Source organism: Salvelinus sp. IW2-2015, linkage group LG20, assembly GCF_002910315.2.
Source record: "Salvelinus sp. IW2-2015 linkage group LG20, ASM291031v2, whole genome shotgun sequence".
Classification (NCBI taxonomy): domain Eukaryota; kingdom Metazoa; phylum Chordata; class Actinopteri; order Salmoniformes; family Salmonidae; genus Salvelinus; species Salvelinus sp. IW2-2015.
The window spans coordinates 14,340,058-14,363,374 of record NC_036860.1 but is presented as its reverse complement, the minus strand read 5'-3'; the positions used below and the strand labels follow the sequence as shown (position 1 = coordinate 14,363,374).

Sequence of the window (23,317 nt, the reverse complement as noted above, 5' to 3'; positions counted from 1 at the left end):
CGTACACGCCCCCATCAACCCAGTCAGCCACGCGCAGACTACAGCATCTTTGTGGTGCCAAACCGGCGAATTTGTTTTCCCCGAGTTTTAGAATTTGTTCAAGTTACAAATGACATGCAATCGGAGTAAGCCACACGCAATAGTATATCTACGGAGAGGAAACGAAAACGACGTGCTAAAAGTTTTAGCTACAGAAGGGACATTACTGCTTGTTCTAGCTAGCTATAACGTGCAGGGCTGTACTACAGTAGCCAGATAAACTATCGATTGAGTTCCGAAGAGGCAATGTCTTTTCGTCGACAGAACGTGAGTTGTAGTTGTGTCAAGTTGCTAATGGTCACTTGCTGTTACATGTATTGGTTTCTGTGTGTATGCATTCTAGCTAGCTGGTTCGATATTTGTTAGCAGCTAGCTAAAAGTTGGCTAGCAAACGTGATCTTTATCGATGGTGTCCTCATTGACTTAATTGTACACTAGCGAGGTAGCCAGTCTGGTAATGTCAAATACTATTTAGTAGACTAAAGACACATTTAATCCGTATAACTGTTACTTGAGGTGTAATTATTGGCACGTGTCACACCAGCAACAACCCGGTTCAGGCGGACGAAAAACCTCCAATGGAACGGCAGGGCCAGCCGGTTTGCACCCTCATATCAGCGGGAACAATACCAACAGAGCTGTGCCTGGAAGGTAAGCACATGTTCGGCCACAGTCGTCAAGCAAGTCCGGGGATCTGCCACATATCCATAGAGGTTTACCGGTCAATACGAGGATTACAGTGGGCGTGCCCATGACTATTTAAAGCCTCTATTTGACGTTTTAAGCCAATTGGAACCAAGTAAATATAATTGATGTGGGTTGCGGCCAATGGGCACAGAGGTTCTGTTAAATCGACATTGCTATGATTGACCGGCGTCCGAACCAATGGGATAGACGATACATTTTGATTGACGCCAATATGCCCATTCACTTTCTGTGGGGAGGGGATTATCCGTGTTTTGTTGTGTTTTTAAGCATTTGCTTTAGATTTTGTTTGGCCTGTCAAGTCGTGTGATTTTTCACAGAATCAACAAGACTGCGGAGTAACAGGGATGCACATGACTAAAAAGTATTAATACGTGTTCATTATTTATTGTATTCAAGGTCTCTCTCGATATCTATAAATTCTTAAATTATTTACCAGTTTGCAGTTGGTTTCCTCCTTACTAGCTGTCTTGTTTAGCTTGCTAYCTAACGTTAACTAGACAACAAACAGCTAGCTATTGTATTGTACCTAAACTAGCTAATGTTTAGATTTTTTATCTTTTGACAATCTCGCCAGTTACTCAATTGTTAGCCAGTTACTAGATTACTTTAGCTAAAATAGTTGCACGTTAACTGGCTACCGCTAGGTAACGTGAGCTACATTGTTAGCCACATCGCTTTAACGTTACCTTCGGTTTTAGCTAACCCTAGTTAGCCAGCTTGTGTCAACACAATTGTTTTGGTTAAGCTTTGCAAACAATGTCGTACGGCACTGTAATAGAGAACAGAACATGATCCGCTACGGGGCTAGCTTGTTTCCCCCTCCCCCCACCAAATGTCAAGGCTAGCTAACGTAGATCACCGGCGTCGGCACGGATTCGTGACGGTGATAAGTCTTTTGCCCTACGGCTGCATAGACGGGTCTTCTAGATCATCTAGTTAGCTTCATGCAGTCCTATGACAGATCGAGGACCACCAGGCTAAAAAGTCCACATTTGATCAACGCAAAATGTCCCGTGTCCATAATGCTTCGCAAGTTTGCATGTTAGTTAGCTACATTGAAAGTGGTGCAGCTGCCGGCCTGTTTCTTGCGTTGCAGCATTTTGCCCCGGAGCCAGCTACACCCATTTGTCTTGTCTGTTGCTAATGTTCTCTCTTCACATTCAGGACAAGAAATACAATGAAGCCGCCATCTCAGTCCTCTCCCGTAAGTCATATATCATGAAATGTAGGCTATCCAGCATGTATTACAGAAGTGCATAGCCTAGTACCCTTTTGATGACATAATGTAGGTTGTCTTTCTCTTTGTTTGCTTACGTACTAGTGCACTATTGTATAAAGTGTAAACTCTAAAATGTTGAAAGGAAATTGCGTTTAGAGTAAAGTCACATTTTTTGGAGCTTTGACATAGAGGTCCATGCCATACTGAAGTCAGACATGCTTGTTTACAACAGGTATTTGAAGGTGTCTACAACAACACCAGGATGCTTCACTATCTCACAGCTGTAGTGGTGAGTGTTCATTTGGTCAAATAGGCCTGGTCCACCATGGTGCCTTACTTTGATGCAGCACATACACTATGCCCTAATGTGCACTATCTCCACTATTTAAGTTGTCGGCAACTGTCTAATGTATATCGTCATGAAATGACCAATAACCATATTATTATTATCTCTCAAGGGCTCTACCTGTGACGTCCGAGTGAAGAGTGGAAATGTGTATGAAGGCATCTTCAAGACCCTCAGCTCAAGGGTAATTGTATACTACCTTGTATTAGACCATACAGGGGTGTCCTGCATACCGACACGTTATAGACCGCTCCTAGAAACATGGTTGTGGTCAGATGTTCACCTTGATCTCTGGTGTATTCATTAGTCGGATTCGTTACAAAACCTAGTCAGTTGCACATCTGAATGCATTCAACCGAAATGTCTTCCGCATTTAACCCAACCCCTCTGAATCAGAAGGGTGCGTGGGTTTGCTTTAATCAACGTTCAAGTCATCGGCACCCTGGGAGCAGTTGTTCATAGGCTCTGGGATTTGAACCAGCGACCTTTCAGTTACTGGCCCACTGCTCTTAACCGTTAGGTTACGTGCTACCCCTTTCACCGTTTACTCTAGGGACTAGTGTTATCATGATACCAGATTTTTTTTTTTACTTCGATACCATGTTTACTCGATATATCACGATAGATGCCAAAGTGATACCACAGCAAAGAAAAGAAAGCATATTAGCCAAAGTCACAGAATGGCACCTGATCCAGACCGATAAACTCAGCTACTGTTCTATTCAACCGTTGGGCATCTTTTGAGCAAAACATTTTGACACTTTCTTTTAGGCACAGCCATGTGTATGCATTAATGAATCAATTTCACAATCCTACAATCAATTTGACTTTGGTAAAAACAATCTAACTACTTAACAACATAATGGTAATTTATTTGAATGGTAAATCTCTTGATAAACTGGGTAAATTTAAGATGTAGCCCAGGCCTATCCAAAAACAAGGTCAATGCATATTCAAAAGGAGTGTGCATGCATTGAGTTATTGAGCTTATTTTGTCTGATTTCATGGGGGCTACAGGTGACAATCTGTTTCTCTTACATTTTTGGACTTATTTTATTGTACCGATCAACATTCGCATTGAAGTAGCTTATTTTATAAAAATGTGCGCTGTCTACCAGGAATGACATCATTCACGAGGCTAGAGGGGGACGGCCCGTAGGCGCACAGTCAGTTCGCCGAGGCAATAGATCATCTTTGTGAGAGAGACCGAAATAAGAGAATGGATAACGTTTTTTGTGGCAATCAACTTTGAAAWKAGCATATTTTGCGTTATGGTTTGCGCTATAGTTCACCAAGCACTAGGGTAGTGAATTGATGTTAGCTTTACCTGTCGGCTAGCAAGGAAAGTTGGCCTGCAATAGCTGGAAGCTACTGGTATCATCTTGCATTGTAAAGTGTTCTAGCCTATATTGACATCGTTTTACGAACAGTAAGCAACAGTTTCAACATTTCTACATGCCGTCGTGTCGCGTTATTAAAGTGTGTTAACTTGTGTGCAGCATGAGTGAGGAGCTAACATGATGCAGCCCAGACTCCCAGTGCAGCCTAGCAATGAGTAAGTGGAGCAGGCACATTGCACACTATAATAAGAGGTCGGCTGTGCTGATAGACACGCTTGATCCGGAGACACATTTGACAGAAGTACCGTAAGTAACAAAAAATCTAGTACCAAACAGTTTTTCATGTTTTAGTATCGAAAAACTACTGAAGTTTCGGTATACCATGCAACACCAGGAGGGACCTGAAATTGTCCAATAGAAACTTGTCGTTGCAAAACGTCTTACGTTTGGAGTAAATGGATTCCGTTGCAAAATGTTTTGCAACCGACAGCGTTTTGCAATAGAATCAGCGTAAGGAATACACCCACAGGTCACATTGACCACTGCCTGCAGCCGTTCTTCACTTAACCTCTGTGGTTCTAATGTGTTTTTCTCCAGTGTGAGCTGGTGGTCGACGCGGTCCACAAGCGGAGTGAGGGAGGAGAGGCGGATGGAGACGGAGGGGGAGGCTTGCCCCCCTCTCTGCCCAGGATCGAGGAGATCACAGACACCATGATCTTCAGCCCCAGCGACCTGGTCACAATGACTTGCCGAGATGTGGATCTCAACTACGCCATCAGAGGTAAGTGTGTGTGAGAGWGTGCGATGTCAGTGTGACTGAAACTGATTCAAGATAAGGATGTGTGTTTAAGTAAGCAGTGGAACTGAATGAGACAGATGGGAAGGTGAGCCAAGTATGTGTGTATCATTATGTACCACTAGTAGATGACACATTATACCTTCAAGTTGGGGCTTTGTAGATGCTTTCACAGATACAGCAATCAGCTCATCGCGGGTGAACGGGGAACACCGGGAGAAGGTGCTGCAGCGGTGGGACGGAGGCGACAGCAACGGAGAAGGCTTCGACCTGGAGACGGACACGGTGAGGCGCGCTCACACACGCAGAGAAATGCATAGACACYGTAGCTAGGTTTCCATCCAATTTGTAACAGATTCTAAAATCCGCAGTATAAAAAAAATCCAACCTCATTTGGGTTTCTATCAAACAGACTTGTTGCTGATAAAAAAAACGAAAACAACTGTGTGATGACCTAGTGCACATAAACACTTGCGCTTCATTTACCATGTAAACAGAAGTTCAGTGGGTTTCCATCACGTTTTACTCTACCGATGGTTTTGTCACACAAACTGTTGTGATAAATAGCAAACTATCCCAATCTGGTTTTAGTGCATGCTCTCTAGACAAGTTTGCTGATAAAGTTGACGGGGGTTATATGATGATATAGATAAGAGCAAGAACATTTTTATTTTATAATGGCAGCCAATCATCATGTCACCAGCGTTCAAATAACACCCTCCATATTTATTGGACATTTTCATGAATCTCACCGTGCACTTACCCACAACGGGAAGTTCATAACTTATTTCATCTGCCTGTAAAGTCTTTATGCTTTCACACGTCGTGACGGTAGTGGGTTACAAGAACGTAACATATCATTGCGTGACTCCCAAGTTTATTTCGACATGATGGTTATTATTTCAATAGTTGCATATCGCAGCGTTTCCATCGCAATTATGGCATAATCTATCTCACCGACCAAAAAATTGTGTTAGGACAAATTAGCTGTTTCTATTGTTGATATCAGGCCTTTTTGAGTCTTTATTTAATAATTTGTCAAGTAATTAATCTGCATGAAATGGTTGGATGGAAACCTGGTTACTGCCGCGCTCACACACACACACACACACTTGGTGAGACATAGGCACACACTTACCGTACGGTTCTTCTGTCTCTGTCAGTCTAATGGCTGGGATGCCAGCGAAATGTTCAAGTTTAACGAGGAGACATATGGCGTCACGTCCACCTACGATTCCAGCCTCTCCATGTACACGTGAGTGTTCTCCCTCCGCTCCTTATTCTGATTGTGGAATATGCTCAGGTCACTCTGTCTATATAGCTCAGTATCATTCTGTGTTGTTTTTTTCCATGTGATTAGTCTTTTGAATCACATCTTTTTCAGAGCTGATTGGTCAAAAGACCAATTAGTGAAAAAAAGATCAGAATTGGGCTTCCTGTGTGAACACAGCCTTATTCACTCACATCTCCCTTTCTCTCACACGTTTTTGAATGACCTTGGAAGTCTTATCTCTGTCTTTCTCCCCCTTCAGTGTTCCCCTGGAAAGGGGCAGCTCGGATGGCTTCCGGCAGCGGGAGGCACGTGCGGCCCGCCTAGCGAATGAGATCGAGGGAAGCCCCCAGTACCGTCACCGCACCAACCTGGAGAACGACGATAAGAGCGAGGAGGACAAGTACAGCGCCGTGGTCCGAGAGAGAGATGAGGGGAGGGAGAGGGGCAGCCCTGGATTCCAGAGTAGTGCCGGGAGCAGGTGAGACCGTAAGGGAATCGCAGACATACACTACCGTTCAAAAGTTTGGGGTCACTTAGAAATGTCCTTGTTTTGGAAAGAAAAGCACTTATTTTTTTGTCCATTGAAATATCAGATTGATCAGAAATACAGTGTAGACATTAATGTTGTAAATGACTTGTAGCTGGAAACGGCTGGTTTTTAATGGAATATCTACATAGGCGTACAGAGGCCCATTTTTCAGCAACCATCACTCCTGTGTTCCAATGGCACGTGTCAGACGCCTCACAAGTCCTCAACTGGCAGCTTCATTAAATAGTACCCGCAAACCACCAGTCTCAAAGTTAAGTGACGAGGCGACTCCGGGATGCTGGCTTTCTAGGCAGAGTTGCAAAGAAAAATACATATCAGACTGGCCAATAAAAATAAAAGATTAAGATGGGCAAAAGAACACAGACACTGGACAGAGGAACTCTGCCTAGAAGGCCAGCATCCTGGAGTTGCCTCTTCACTGTTGACGTTGAGACTGGTGTTTTGCGGGTACTATTTAATGAAGCTGCCAGTTGAGAACTTGTGAGGTGTCTATTTCTCAAACTAGACACTCTAATATACTTGTCTTCTTGCTCAGTTGTGCACCGGGGCCTCCCATTCCTCTTTCTATTCTGGTTAGAGCCAGTTTGCACTGTTCTGTGAAGGGACTAGTACACAGCGTTGTACGAGATCTTCAGTTTCTTGGCAATTTCTCACATGGAATGGCCTTCATTTCTCAGAACAAGAATAGGATGACGAGTTTCAGAAGAAAGTTCTTTGTTTCTGGCCATTTTGAGCCTGTAATCGATCCCACAAATGCTGATGCTCCAGATACTCAAGCCCAGTTTTATTGCTTCTTTAATTAGAACAACAATTTTCAGCTGTGCTAACATAATTGCAAAAGCGTTTTCTAATGATCAATTAGCCTTTTAAAATGATAAACTTGGATTAGCTAACACAACGTGCCACTGGAACACAGGAGTGATGGTTGCTGATAATGGGCCTCTGTACGCCTATGTAGATTTTCCATTACAAAACAGCTGTTTCCAGCTACAATAGTCATTTACAACATTACTAATGTCTACACTGTATTTCTGATCAATTTGATGTTTGTTTTAATGGACAAAAATGTGCTTTTCCTTCAAAATCAAGGACATTTCTAAGTGACCCCAAACTTTTGAACGGTAGTGTACAGGCACTTAGTTGTACACTCAATACATTAATGCATAAACACAGTTGGCAGAACTGTATCTGTGTGAGGATGTAGGCTACTCAATCAGTTGTATACAGACAGACAGACACAACACTCTACATGTTGCAGTTATATTTTCGTTCAGTGCATGTGTTGGTTTCATGAGCTTTTTTCCATGTGCACCAGAAGCTTATTTTGCTCAAATGTTGTACACAAATTTGTTTACATCCCTGTTAGTGAGCATTTCTAAAATGTGCAGTTTTGTCACACATCACAATGCCACAGGTGTCTCAAGTTTTCAGGGTGTGTGCAATTGGCATGCTGACTGCAGGGATGTTCACCAGAGTTGTTGGCCCCTAACACGCTGGAGAAGTGTGCTCTTCACGGATGAATCCCGGTTCCAACTAAACCGGGCAGATAGCAGAAAGCATGTATGGCTTTGTGTGGGCGAGCGGTCTGCTGATGTCAACATTGTGAACAGAGTGCCCGGTTGTGGTGTGGTTATGGTATGGGCAGGTATAAGCTATTGACAATGAACACAACTGCATTTTATCGATTGCAATTTGAATGCACAGAGATACTGTGATGAGATCCTGAGGCCCATTGTCGTGCCATTCTTACTCCACCATCACCTCATATTTCAGCAGGATAATGCAAGGCCCCATGTCACAAGGATCTGTACACAATTCTTGGAAGTTGAAATGTCCCAGTTCAGGAGGCCTCCCGAGTGACGCAAGGCACTGCATCGCAGTGCTAGCTGTGCCACTAGAGATCCTGGTTCGAGTCCAGGCTCCGTCGCAACCGACCGCGACTGGGAGACCCATGTGGCGGCGCACAATTGGCCCAGCTTCGTCCGGGTTAGGGGAGGGTTTGGCTGGCCGGGATGTCTTTGTCCCATCGCGCTCTAGCGACTCCTGTGGCAGGCAGGGCGCATGCACGCTGACACGGTCGCCAGGTGTACAGTGTTCCCTCCGACACATTGGTGCGTCTGGCTTCCGGGTTAAGCGGGCATTATGTCATGAAGCAGTGCGGCTTGGCTGGGTCGTGTTTCGGAGGACGCATGGCTCTCGACCTTTGCCCCTCCCGAGTCCGTACGGGAGTTGCAGCAATGAGACAAGACTGTAACTACCCATTGAATACCATGCAATTGGGGAGAAAAGGGGGTAAAAGAAATATCCCGCTTCTTTCTTGGCCTGCATACTCACCAGACATGTCAACCATTGAACATGTTTGCGATGTTCTGGATCAACGTGTATGACAGTGTGTTCCAGTTGCTGCCAATATCCAGCAACTTCGCACAGCCATTTAAGAGGAGTAGGACAACATTCCACAGGCCACAATCAACAGCCTGATCAACTCTATGCGAAGGATATGAGGCAAATGGTGGTCACATCAGATACTGAGTTTTTTTTGATCCACGCCTCTACCTTTTTATTTATGTTATCTGTGACCAACAGATGCATATCTCTATTCCCAGTTATGTGAAATCGATAGATTGGGGCCTAATTTATTTAAATTGACTCTTACTCAGTAAAATCTTTGAAATTGTTGCGTTTATACTTCTCTCTCTCTCTCTAGGGAGGGTAAATACATTCCTCTTCCCCAGAGGGCCAGGGAGATGGGTGTGTCCCCCAGCAGCCTGAGGGGCGGAGCCTCTGGTCCAATACCCAATCGAACAGGAGTCCCCGGCTCCTCTAGGCCCTCCCAGGGTTCTGATAGGAGCAGCCCGCTGTCCGTCAGGGGCGCCTATTCTCCCCACCAGTCCCAAGCCAGCCCCCCGGCCCAGCCCAGTAGCCCTACCCCCTCCTCTTCCTCCTCTCACCCGATCCCTCACTCCATCTCTCACCCACAAGCTCTAGCCGATGCCTCACGCTCTTCTGTCAACGGAGGTAAGGCCTCTGTCTGTTTGGGTATTTTGAGGGAGGGAGTGTGAGTTTTCGTGTATATTGAGTTTTAAGTGTGCTCTTTCTGTGCATCAGTGTCATCCAGAACTTCTCCCAAAGCCCAGAGAGCTGTACAGACCAATAGAACTCTGCGCAACCCAAGTTCCCAGTCCTCACCTGCAGGTACACACACATACCTCATCTGAAAGTGCACACAAACACACATTTCCACCACTCATATTCTAGACTATTCACATCCCTCTCCTTTTCCCTTCTTTCTCTCTCCCCGCAGTCTCTCGCTCTCCAAAACTAGACGACCCCGTTCTGGCTGGCCCTGCCTACCTGGACACTTCCTCCTCCTCGATCTCCTCGGCAACACCCAAGTCCTCTGGCCCCACCCCTCTGTTCACTGTGGATGGTGAGGAGGAGGAGGATTACTACACTATTATTCTTATTTATTGTTCTATTGAAGTTAATTTTGTGAATAATTTAATGATTTCTGTTCCTTTTTCTACGTCAATATTTCTCCGTCTGTCTTTTGCTATCTTTTTCTCTCACTCTCAGTGAATGAGATCCTGAGCTCAGCGGCTAAGGAGAGGACAGAAGGCCCAGTCAGCCCTCAGGACGGCAAGAGCGGCAAAGGTTAGCTCTCTCACTTCCTCTCCATTTGACTGGTCCCTGTCCTTCCCCTCATCTCAGGTCTTTTGAAAAGTAGATTTTTCTTTCCATGATTTTCTCTCCCCCTCTCAGTTCCCTCAGTCCTGCAGAGAACACAGTTGGAGGAGCTCCGGAAATTTGGTAAAGAGTTCAGGGTAAGTGTGTGTCTCGTGTCCATGCGTGCCTGTGTGTGACCCCATGTGTCTTATCTGATTCTGACACTCTCGCTCTCTTCCACAGCTCCAGCCCAGCTCCTCCCCTTCTGCTGGCCCCACTTCCTCAGATCCCGCCCAGCCCTCCCCATCAGACTCCGCCACCACAGCCGAGTCTATACCCGCCCCTGGCCACACCCCCTCCCAGGACCCCCAGACTGGAGAGGGGTCCTCCTTCACCCCGAACCCCACTACCCCTACCCCCTCTCCAGCCCCCAACACCACCTCTCAGTCATCAGGTCAAGACAGACAGGCTGCGGGGACACCCCAGCCAGCCAGGACCCCTGGCAGCGAGGAGGGCGGCGAGCGAGTGGAGGGCGTGGCTGAGTAAGTACATTACAGTACATTATTCCACAGTGTAGTACAATAGTCTACTCCTAAGTCAACCTAATACCTACAGTTCATCTGTTATATGTAGTAGTGTTGATTAGGGGGTTTAACGGTTCACCAAACCCATGGTTCGGTACATATTACGGTTGTTGGGTCACAGGAAAAATGTAATGTCATTCACAATGTTCCTTGCATTGTCTGTTTTGACTGGATTTTTGTGTTCGGCCTCAAGTTTCTACTCCGATGCTGCGTTTGTAACCATGTGGAAGGTGGGAAGTTACCCGTTGTGAAGTCGTAAATACTAGTTGGATGCATTCATGTAATTTGAACTCGTTGCAAAATGCCAAACGACCAATGGCCAACAAACTGTGTCAACCATAAACTAAAAGTACAGCTATCGTGCTTGTAAACAAATGGTAGAGTTTAAACACATGAATAAATTGCTTTTTATAAATAATGTTTTGTTGCATTGAACTGCCGAAAATGTTGTTTTAGAGACCATTTTCTTAATAAGTGATGTCAGAGGTCAACATGTGGGAGAAGTGGGTGCTCAGGATGATAGATGAGTTTCCCCACTAGTAATTACCAGCTTGAGGACTGTTCAAGTGGGTTTTTCCCAGTCGTATGTGGTAAATTCCCCTTTCCCTCTTGGTTGCAAACGCACAAAGAAAGGTACAGGTTCAGTGCGGACCGAACCGAGGTCCCTGTACACCCCTATAGTCCCTGTACACCCCTATAGTCCCTGTACCCCCTAGTGTTGATAAGATGTGTTGACACACTTATCTGTAGGTATTATGCAGGATCTGGATCTTACAATACCGTACATAACAATATGTTGATACAGTGTTAAGTCAAAAGTGAGCCCCATGCTCAGGTGGGCACGGTAGTCGCCGTGTTGTGTATGGAAAAGGGATTTGAAAGATGATTTGGAGTAGTCATCTCGCTCTCCTTCTGTGTGTTTTTAGCCAGGTGAAGAAGTCGACGCTGAACCCCAACGCCAAAGAGTTCGTCTTCAAGGCACCCATGACCCTGGTCTGTCTCTCTCTCTCACACACACACACACACACACACACACACACACACACACACACAGGGAAGTAGTTGAGAACAAATTCTCTCACAACAACCTGTTTGGCCAGGAGTTCAACTATGTTCACGCCAACTCACACACCAAATGTAACTGTGTGCGTGATTTGTTCAACTAAACACACACATTATCTCACAAACCAACCTAAACTGTGCGAGTTCTCTCCTCCCCAGGTGAAGCCGTCCCCAGCCCCCACCCCCCCACGGCCCACTCCTCTCAGCCCCTCCGTGGTGCTCCAGCCCCCCCCGGGACAACAGGCCATCTACAGCACCCCCTACCTGTCCTACCTCTCCCCCGTACAGATACAGGGACACTCTGTACAGGTAAGACTGAGGCTGTGTTTGACTTTGGTCTCTGTGAACAATAAGCATTAGTGTGTCTGGGGTGTAAAAAAAACAAATGGCGTGTGTATAAACTTGATGTTGGGGTCTAACCGTCCTTTTGTTTCCCAGCCTCCCCAGATGTATCAGTACACCATGTCCACAGTCCAGCAGGGGAAGTATCCCAGAGCTAAAGGTACACACACTCACACCATTTTGTTGCCTAATCAATAGGTTGGTCGCAACACTGTCCTAACCTTTCTCTTTTTTAATTTAGCAACTGGGGAACATTTTGAAATCAACAAGTAAAGAATTAAAGTTACAATCAGTATGTTAATAACCCTCTCCCCCCCCCCTCCCCCCAGGCCAGGTGGTAGGCCCTCGTCCGGACCACCACGGCTCTTCTCAGCCCCAGATGCTCCAGGCTGCAGCGTCTGCAGCAGGCCCTCCCTGGTGGCCTCCCCCTACCCCCAGGCCTACCTGCAGTACAGTCAGGTCATCCAGGGCATGCCCCATACCCCGGACAGTAACTATTGTGCTAGTGCTGTGGCGCTAAATACTTATCCACGCTTATAACAGCATAGGTCCGGAGACCCAAATGTGTGTTGTGGATGGAAAATTTGTTTCAATAGAAGCCTGACCTGCATAGGATTTTTTTAAATATATATGTTTTGTTCATATAATTAAATGTTCTTATCGCACTCTTTTTCCTCCTTTCGTTCTTTATCCTCTCCCTCTCGCTCGCTTGCTCGCTCTATAGCCGATGTACTCCATGCTGCAGGGTGGGGCCAGGATGTTGACTCAGGCGGGCCACCCCCAGGCTCTGGGCCCCCCAGGCCCTCAGTACCCCGGACAGACAGAGGGGCCCCCGGGACCACAACCGGCCATGTATGGTAAGATAACGCACCGTCTCTGTTTAAAAGTACACTCAGCAAGACTTCATCATTTTAGTCGTGTACAGGACAACGTCCTGCTTACAGGCAGTCGCATCAATACAATTCATTTATTCTAAGACTGTCATTGTTCAAGGCTCTTTGGTTTGAATCCACATTCTTCAGGTTCAAGTTAGTCTTTCATCTTTCTCTTAGCTCCCCAGCAGTTCTCCCACCATTCTAGCTCCATGCACCCTCCGCAGCCCTCCAGCACACCTACTGGGAGCCAGCCCCCTCCCCAGCACACTGCCCCCAGCCCTGGGCACGGACAGGTAAACCAACAGGCCCAGCTGTGTGTTTGTTTTGTCACATACACCGGATAGGTGCAGTAAAATGTGTTATTTTACTGGGTCAGCCATGGTAGTACGGCGCCCCTGAAGCAGGGTCACATCAACAGATTTCACTTTGTCAGCTCGAGTATTCAAACCAGCTATCTTTCGCTTACTGGCCCAACGCTTTAACCGCTAGGCTGTGTGTGTGGGGGGGGGGGGAGCAATTCACGTAATGGTGTAGGACAGATTCTGTCTTGTCGGTGTCTTTGCTGCATGTTTCCTGTGAGGAACCTGTAAATAAAGTGGCACTCCAGCAGTGTAGGGCGTTATGCTTTAAGTAAAGTAACTTGTTACATAATCAGATTACTTTAATGAGTAGTCTTTTTACACGTTACTTTCAGAATCGGGCACGTGTTTCCATGATCCGATCTTGACCTGTTCCCTCATTTAGTTCTCAAGCAAGCGGAGAAAGGCTGTTTTTAGAGAAATGTCATGACTGCTGCTGTCCACAGAAATGTATAGAGGGCGCACCTCTGATCTTTGCTATTGATCGCTTCTGTGATAGCAAAGCCCATAGAGGGTTTTTCCCATCTAGTAGAACGTGTGCCCTTTTATACATCTCTATGGGTCGTGAACGTGCGGTCTATAACCAGAACTGGTGGCTTGKGAGAGATTTTGATTGAAGAGAGAATCTGTTCAGATGTTTGGCTTAGTCAGGGCTGGTGTTATGGGCAGGCCTTAGTGGGCCTGGCCCACCCTGCCCCGTACCACCTCGCCAATCCAAATTAAATATTGATATTTTATTTCACCGAGACGCACGCCGACAGAGACGCATCAATCTCAGATATAGCATCCAAGCGAGCGAAACGGCGCCCCTCTGTCTCGGTATGTGTTGTCGACTGCATAGAGCCCCACAGTGTCATAATACCCATAAAACCTAGTGGTCAAACAGGGAAATGGTTCCAATCGCTTTTCTTTTGCTTAACCTGCCATGACTTTTCTCTCGTACAAGGTGACTTTTATCAATATATTCGGCTCTCTTTACACTGATTGGAAAATGCTAATAAACATTAAAGTAGACATCATGCAAGACTACAAATCCCTGCATGTCATCTCTAGCTGACACCTTTGCTAACCGGTATTGTGTCAATGTGAAACTTGCACAAGACGGTTCACAGAATTGTCAATTTTAAAGAAATGTAGCCCATTCATTATTACATTTAGCTAACATTAGATAGTTAATCCAGAGATTTTTACCTTTGCCTCGATTCGGCAGTCTCGACCAGATCATCATGGCATTTGTAGTTTTTAATGATAGCCGCATTTCATTTTGGCGGGGGTAAATACAGGCGAKTATATTGGTTTAGAAAAAAGTCGCCTTGTCCTAGAGAGATTTTCAGTTATCAAAATGTCAATGTTATTTTAAGTATTTCTAAACAGCATTATGGAAAAAATGAATGGTGGAAAAACAACCATTTCCCTGTTTGACCGCRAGGTTTTCAGGGTATGTTGACTCATGCAGGGGCTCCCGAGTGGCGCAGCATCTCAGTGCTAGAGGCGTCAKTACAGACCCTGGTTCGATTTCAGGCTGTGTCACAACCGGCCGTGATTGGGAGTCCCATAGGGCGSRGGACAATTGGCCCAGCGTCGTCTGGGCTAGGCTGTCATTGTAAATAAGAATTTGTTCTTAACTGACTTGCCTAGTTAAATAAAGGTTCAATAAAAATACAGTGCTTCTCTATTCCCACCTTTGGGACAACTCCCATCGTTAGGGCGGAGACATGTGCATCATTATATAAACATTTCTGGTTCCAAGCCAATTGGAAAGGAAAGTTTGTGGGTGCACTGTACCCCTAAATTGATGTTTTGCAAAAATTATATAGTTACTCCATTCTAAATAAAATAATAKAAAATACTTCACCAGAGAGCATGACTTAGCCACAGAGTATCGTTAGCTTCTTTTTTTTTTTTTTTTTTTAATGCTGTGGAGTGTGTAGGGCTATGGCTATTTGGGTTGCAAGCGTGGTAGAACTAGATGATTATTAAGTTGTGGCTGTCAGTGAATAGCTAAAATGTGTAAAGATGATGTGTCTAGAGTATCATTTAAAATGTTGAGACAAGGGGAGGGCTGTGTGGTGCCGATATGGGCGTCTCTCTCCAGAATGCATGCGCTCAGCTGTCTCCCGCCAATTCTTGCACATTGTGTGAATTGTTGGCCCTTAGTTTATTTTGATCAATTCCCCGTTACATATGTAACCAGTGAGCCTAGTAAATGTACCGTTAATCCCCGTCATTTGGTTACATACATTTTTGTTATGTATTAGTCATTTACTTTTCACAACCTGCTACATTTGTGAGAAAGTTTAGTAAGCATTTTGTCTTTTGTTTGGAGTGCTCCATGTGAGCATGTCTGGTTTCTCTGTCCTGATGGTGTTGAGCACACACACACAAGTAGGCCTACCTGGCCTGCTGCCCGCAAATGTAGGAACGTGCCCAGTTGAGGATGTCTGATTGTCTTAACTCACCCCTTACACCACTAATAAGCTGCGCTTCTGTAAGTCTGCTTATCATGATCTCATATATCCAGTGGAAACATTCAAAAAAAGTCTGTCTGTCCCGAGCTCTGGGCCCGGAATAGACTAGTTGATACATTGTTACACTTCACTAGTGATAGCTCAAGTCAAGACCGATAGAAAGGCGGAGTAGAGAGATTAATGCGATTGAAAGAACCTGCATTCTCATCAGGATATTTCTTCCTGTTTTTATTTGTCGGCTTTAGGACTATGTATTTTACTTAGTTGACGATGAAAGTTATAGCTTACAGGCCAATGCAGCAAGTGGACCTATCTGAATTCCATGCGCTCATTTCTTTAGCTGCCAATGGATCACGGTATATCTGTGTCCATGTGACAGAGGCTAGTGCATTAGCTGAATTGTAACTTTTAGATTATAATTTTAATTCAGATTTTGGATTAACCACGTGATTTATTTYGTAAGCATCTTTTTGGTAGAGCCGCATGGCTCGCCTTGTTCCCTCCAACAGTCAAACAAATGCTGAGATTTAGATTTGTTTTCATGAAAGTAAAGTAGTAGAGATACACGATATCGGAAAATATTAGCTAAAAATGCCAACATCGGTATCTGCCAATGTTGAGTTTAACGCGATGTGCAAAACCGATGTCAAAGCTGACGTGCATACGTACAGTGGGGAGAAATATTTGATACACTGCCGATTTTGCAGGTTTTTCTACTTACAAAGCATGTATAGGTCTGGAATTTTTATCATAGGTACACTTCAACTGTGAGACGGAATCTTTAAAAAAAAAATCTAAAATCCAGAAAATCGCATTGTATGATTTTTAAGTAATTCATTTGCATTTTATTGCATGACATAAGTATTTGATACATCAGAAAAGCAGAACTTAATGTTTGCAATTACAGAGATCATACGTTTCCTGTAGTTCTTGACCAGGTTTGCACACACTGCAGCAGGGATTTTGGCCCACTCCTCCTTCTCCAGATCCTTCAGGTTTCGCGGCTGTCGCTGGGCAATACGGACTTTCAGCTCCCTCCAAAGACTTTCTATTGGGTTCAGGTCTGGAGACTGGCTAGGCCACTCCAGGACCTTGAGATGCTTCTTACGGAGCCACTCCTTAGTTGCCCTGGCTGTGTGTTTCGGGTCATTGTCATGCTGAAGACCCAGCCACGACCCATCTTCAATGCTCTTACGAGGAAGGAGGTTGTTGGCCAAGATCTTGCGATACATGGCCCCATCCATCCTCCCCTCAATACGGTGCAGTCGTCCTGTCCCCTTTGCAGAAAAGCATCCCCAAAGAATGATGTTTCCACCTCCATGCTTCACGGTTGGGATGGTGTTCTTGGGGTTGTACTCATCCTTCTTCCTCCAAACACGGCGAGTGGAGTTGAGACAAAAATAGAGCTTTTTGGTCTAATCAGAACACATGACCTTCTCCCATTCCTCCTCTGGATCATCCAGATGGTCATTGGCAAACTTCAGACGGGCCTGGACATGCGTTGGCTTGAGCAGGGGACCTTGCGTGCGCTGCAGGATTTCAATCCATGCCGCGTGAGTGTGTTACTAATGGTTTTCTTTGAGACTGTGGTCCCAGCTCTCTTCCGGTCATTGACCAGGTCCTGTCGTGTAGTTCTGGGCTGATCCCTCACCTTCCTCATGATCATTGATGGCCCACCGAGTGAGATCTTGCATGGAGCCCCAGACCGAGGGTGATTGACCGTCATCTTGAACTTCTTCCATTTTCGAATAATTGCGCCAACAGTTGTTGCCTTCTCACCAAGCTGCTTGCCTATTGTCCTGTAGCCCATCCCAGCCTTGTGCAGTCTACAATTTTATCCCTGATGTCCTTACACAGCTCTCTGGTCTTGGCCATTGTGGAGAGGTTGGAGTCTGTTTGATTGTGTGTGGACAGGTGTCTTTATACAGGTAACGGAGTTCAAACAGGTGCAGTAAATACAGGTAATGAGTGGAGAACAGGAGGGCTTCTTAAAGAAAAACTAACAGGTCTGTGAGAGCTGGAATTCTTACTGGTTGGTAGGTGATCAAATACTTATGTCATGCAATAAAATGCTAATTAATTACTTAAAAATCATACAATGTGATTTTCTGGATTTCTGGATTTTTGTTTTAGATTCTGTCTCACAGTTGAAGTGTACCTATGATAAAAAATTACAGACCTCTACATACTGTAGGAAAACCTGCAAAATCGGCAGTGTATCAAATACTTGTTCTCCCCACTGTATATAACGTAGGTACATGTGACGCCACGTAACATTTTGCGCTATACTTGCAAAATAGCATTCCAAAACTAGCCCACCATGTCTGCTGTGTGGGTCGAGCAGTCATTTGAAAGAGTAACAAAATTTCAGCGTGACAACAAAGGCGAAATCCATGATAATGGAATTCATTGCCCTTGACAATCAACCGTTCTCTGTCGTGGGTGATGTTGGCTTTCGCCGACTGGTCGAGCACCGGTACACACTACCAAGTGCGCTATTTTTCAGATGTTGCCCTACCGGAGTTACACAGTAATAGCGTCACTGTTATTAGCTCCACGACATGCATACTATGGAACGCCGTTTGGGTTTTTGTGTGTCCAAGCTGTACAAAAAAGTCTGCCAACACCGGCCACGAATGATGTGTTTACAATACCGCGTTGGTAATAAAGCATAATTTGTTCAAACGCAACTTCTGGGGTAGCTAGCTTTAGCTTGGTACCTGGCTAGCACCAATACAACAATGACCAGTAGAAACTGCAGTTATTTTCATTATTCTTAGCAATGATTTAGGGATCCTTGTAAGTATTAGCTAGGTAGCCACTTGTTGTTCGCCTATTGAAATTGAACTTCAGGTCATGAAAATAAATAGCAGCCAGCTACTTAACCCTGTTGCCCAAAGATAACGTTATAAGCAGCCAGCTAGCTTCATCTGGCTAGTGAGGCTCGACCGGGTGATGTGTTATGAAGCTAGCCACGATAAGGATTAGGCACAATAGTGGAATTTGCGGTTTGCCTTCAAAATAAAAGTATGTCATTGACAGTGATGCAAATGAATACATATAGTAGAATTGTCGTACTTTTATTTTGAAGGCGAACCGCAAAATCCACTATTGTGCCTAATCCTAATCTTAGTCCCCAATAGTCCACTATTGTGCCTAATCTTTTCACCTCTTAACAGGAGCGGCAGGTAAATTGCTAAATTGTAATTGCTTCGCTACTATGGRCTATTTATTGCCTTACCACCTTACGCCATTTGCACACACTGTATATAGACTTTTTTTCTGTGTTATTGACTGTACGTTTGTTCCATGTGTAGCTGTTTGTGTCGCACTGCTTTGCTTTATCTTGGCCAGGTCGCAGTTGTAAATGAGAACTTGTTCTCAACTGGCCTACCTGGTTAAATAAAAAAAAATGTAAAGGGGCGGCGGGTAGCCTTGTGGTTAGAGCCAGTAACCGAAAGGTTGCTAGATCAAATCCCCGAGCTGACAAGGTAAATATCTGTCGTTCTGCCCCTGAACATGGCATTTAACCCACTGTTCATAGGCCGTCATTGTAAATAAGAATTTGTTCTTAACTGACTTGCCTTGTTAAATAAAAAACAAAAAGGCACATCTCAATAGGTGGTCCAGCTTTCCTCATGACATGGCACAAGTGGCAGGGTGGGCTTCCCTCTTTTTGTTCTCTATTGCTCCACAAGCAAGGGGGAGGCCGATGACATCACAAATTCCTATCAGACCGACTCCTTCAATGCCCTACTCCTTTGCAGTGTAAAAAAAAAACTATTTTGCTCAACATATTTACCCTTTAGTTGTGGGTACTTTACAGTATTTATACTTGGAATATTTATTTTCAACAGGAAAAGTTCAAAAATCACTGGAAGACATCTTACCAGCCTGTAAGGCCCCTGTTCAGTGTTTTCCATTAGCACCGGCCGTCGGCTAATCAGCCACTTCATTAACTAGGCTACTTGTCCGTCGAGCCCTGTCCCGCTAGAATGAACAATATGGATCTTCTAGCGATCTATTGATAGGATAGGCGCCTGTCAGTCAAAGCGAGCGATGACGGGTAAACGCAGTCTGCTGTCTGTCCCGCCTGCCATTACAACTTGTGTGCGCTGTGGTTGGTTGCATTCAAATGTCTTTACACGTCCCATATAATGTAAGTGGTAACGATGAGTTGAAATCCACTTTGCCTAATTTGTTTTCTTTGRATTTTTGTTTACGTAGCCAGCCACGCAGCGTCATGGCGCATAGGCTATTTAGCCTAGTGTGCTTTGGTTGACAACTGAACAAGTGTTGACTAGTTTATAAAAAGGTGTCGAACTGACTGAATAAAGTCGATCTATATCCCTTTGTCATTCATAAATCATGCAAAGTGGTTATATGTACATGGTATCGCATCGGGACAAGTAAAACAAAATATTTCCTTTCGTAGGATGTCGGGGCTTGCCAGACTGATGGACTCTTGTCAATATGTGTATACTATCAAATTGCAACAGTTCATTTGGCTCCCTAATTTGCATAGGCTACTGGTAGGCCTAGGCTTTTTTGTGATTACTGCAGATACTGTAAAACCTGAAAACATCTGAAATGGTGAATCATTACTGCAGCAATAGGTAGTGGGGAGTCTCATTCTGGTCCAAATATGATAAATAGGACCCTCATGGAATCAAACAATATTCCGAAATGTATTGACTCAAATCATCAAAGATTGTCTACTGCTAGAGCAAAAACAAATGTTAACCCCTTTGGGTCCCCAGGACCAGGATTACGAAACACTGAGTTTACCTTGTAATTTATGTTAATGTGGGGTATTTACTTAATTTCTGTTTTTAATAAAATGTCATTTAAATTAAGATTGGTGTGGCAATTCATATCTTGCAGTAAAACCGTGAATAACTTTAATCTCAAGATGCTAAATGTTTAAAGTTGAATGTTCTCCTTGAAAATAGTCCTGATCATATATCCTGACCAACCTGTTTTTAGTCTACTGTTTGTTCCTGTGTGTGTGTGTGAATATAGTGTTTGTCTCACGTATGTGATTTCCTAACACATTTGTCTTCCCCTCTTCAGTCGGGCCAGGGAGGCCCCCAGCCCCAGTCCATGTACCACTCTGGGCCCCTGCCAGCACCCACACCTCCTAACATGCCCCCTGGCCACAGCTCTCCCCAGGCCTCTTACCCCATGCAGGGCTACAGCCTGCCCACCCACCAGCCCATGGCCCAACACTACCCCGGCCTGGGACAGCTCACACAGGTAAAACACCAGACTACTCTGGACCCACAGCCCACATACATTCAACTCGCCAGAGAGTTACAGATCTAAGCAAAAAATGATACAACAATATATGTAGCACAAGTCAGAAGTATTTTTGTTTCAATTACGTAAGGCTGATTCATGCCGTTGATCTACGTGCGTGGGTGGAGTCAGATTTTTATTCCAAATTTTTTGGGGGGGAGCAGTGGACACCAGTTGGTAACAGGATTTCCTCACCAGTCCGTGTTTCCTAGACTCCCATTTGTGGTGAAGAGTTACGTTAGTCTTCCCTTGATAGTATATTATAGTTGTTATACTTGCCAGTGTAACCTACAACATCTCAATTTGATATGCTGCTTTAAAGTTCAAGACTAGTGAGACTTGCTCCCATATCAGCCTAAAATAGTGGTATATCAGAGGAAAGGCACATGGCTACGAGCTGTTTTTACTGTTTCAAAATAGCCTGGAATCAGTTATTACTTCAACAAAATACCTTTGTGTGGATTCTAATAAGGCAACAATGTTTTTTTTAAACAGTCACTGAGATTGTAGTTGGTTATCAATGCTACTTTGCGTAGATCAGATCAAGGAACCAAGCAACAGCTTCATTGCCTGCAACGTTCAGGCCCTACCCAGGCCCGATTGCTTCTGCCAAATGTAAGGCCCCGGCCCTGCCCGAAATAACCTCCATTAGTAAATCCATTAGCTGCTCCTGTCACTCGCTCCCTGCGCACAGCTTATGGTGGCTCTAAGTCTGGGTATCAATAACTACGGCTCAGCTGGGGCTGCTCTGCTCAATGACGAGACAGGAGAGCACTGTTAGCTACTTTTGTTCACTCTAAACTGACAGCTCGGAACATTATATTCTGTGAAATAATCACTCGTGTCTTATATTTGATGTTGAAGCACTTCTGGCACCATGTCATGATCTTAGTCAAGCCTGTTAGCAGAGCTTTTAACACTGCCCCCACGTAGTCAGATTTGGAGCTCCAAAAAGTCGGCGTTCTACAAGGAACCACCCATTTTGACGGAAAACATTCGCGTTGCGCTCTGAATCGTTCTAGCYCCGTAGTCTGTAGATCACTAGTCTTGAATTTAAATATGTTTTTTAGAAAGGGATGACACCATCTCGCTCCCTCTTTCTCCAGGCCCATGTTGCCCAAGGTATGTCTGGCCCCCACCACCAAGGAGGCCACGGCCCGCCCCAGATGATGCTGCACTACGCCCCGCCGCCACAGCAAGGCCCAGGCTCCGCCCAGCAGCACGGCCCTCCCCCCCAGCAGGGGGCGCACCAACACTACTACATCCAACACCCACAGGGTAAGTAACTTCAAGTCATGGAGCTACATCTCCAATAGAAATTAGCTTTACATTTACAGATCTTTGTCAGTGACTGTTGTTCTGTGTTCTAGCTGTACAGGTGCAGGCTCACCCCACCCAGCAGCTCTCCTTCCACCCCCCTGGAAACTGACACCCCTACCTACACCTTGAGGACCACAGAAGAAGCAGGACACAGGATGGAAGAGGGGGAGGGGAGCTGAGGCCTCCCGTCCCTCACTGAGTCTTTGACTGACCCAATCAAGTTGTTCTCTGATCGGCTAAACTGGTCTGAGAACTGAAGCACCCTTCTGGAACCACCGCAGCCACACTTCCCTCTCCTCTCGCCCACAAAATAAGCAACTTGTTTTTTTTCCCCAGAGTCCTTTTAGTTAGAGAGCCCATCAAAGGCTCCCTTTCTGCTACTCTGTTTGGGACGGAGAAAAAAATGGACTTATTTTGTTTTTATGAAAGCCTAGAAAGACTGAGTCGTCCTCGCTAGCTGGATCCATTTTTAAGTTGAGAGGATTGACATGGCGAAAGCATCATCTCAGTGTAGACTGAAGAGACTCTGCAGAGAATTATAGGAGTTATCAATGAAACTGGCTCCCTTTTAACCTGACCTACTTCCTCCCCATCTCCTCCTTTTACAGGTAACCATTAATAAATGAAACTATTAAAATACAAAAAAATTGAAAAATCATACAAAAATAAAGTTTTAAACTCAACCTCATGCCGCCAGAACTCTTATTTTCTGTGCAAGAGCGAAGGTGAAATGGAATCTTGTTCATTTAGAGGTATGACAAGCATGTGAATTTCACCATAAACTGATTTGAACCAGTAAACGATGCCACGCATCACCACACAAATGGTTTAACCCCTATTTGCACAGGATTAGTATAGAAAGGTGGCTATAATTTACCACAGCATGTCAGTTTTTCCAGATGGGATTCATTTTTACCAAACTGCCCCTGTAATAATTTTTTCCTCATTCAAAATTGACCATTATGACTGTAGGCTCTTCAAGGCATGAAGATATTTCACATCTTGGAACAGCCTAATATTGATGGCCTTCAGTTCAGAGAAAGTCATAGCAATAAGAATCACGAACTAACCT

General features: G+C 44.9%; 1 protein-coding gene across 1 annotated transcript; it reads left to right on the top strand.

The window, feature by feature from the left end:
* atxn2l (ataxin 2-like) lies at window positions 1-22,928 on the top strand. The gene is given in 25 exon segments (XM_070449223.1): window positions 1-306; window positions 584-690; window positions 1,912-1,951; window positions 2,199-2,255; window positions 2,425-2,496; window positions 4,250-4,433; window positions 4,612-4,733; window positions 5,612-5,703; window positions 5,981-6,199; window positions 8,979-9,289; window positions 9,380-9,466; window positions 9,576-9,701; window positions 9,848-9,925; window positions 10,034-10,095; window positions 10,181-10,479; window positions 11,448-11,514; window positions 11,743-11,892; window positions 12,022-12,085; window positions 12,255-12,335; window positions 12,338-12,435; window positions 12,650-12,782; window positions 12,978-13,093; window positions 20,701-20,883; window positions 22,032-22,203; window positions 22,296-22,928. Coding segments are annotated over 25 exon segments (3,000 nt in total). The 5' UTR covers window positions 1-285; the 3' UTR covers window positions 22,355-22,928.
* Window positions 22,929-23,317: the final 389 nt, after the last annotated feature.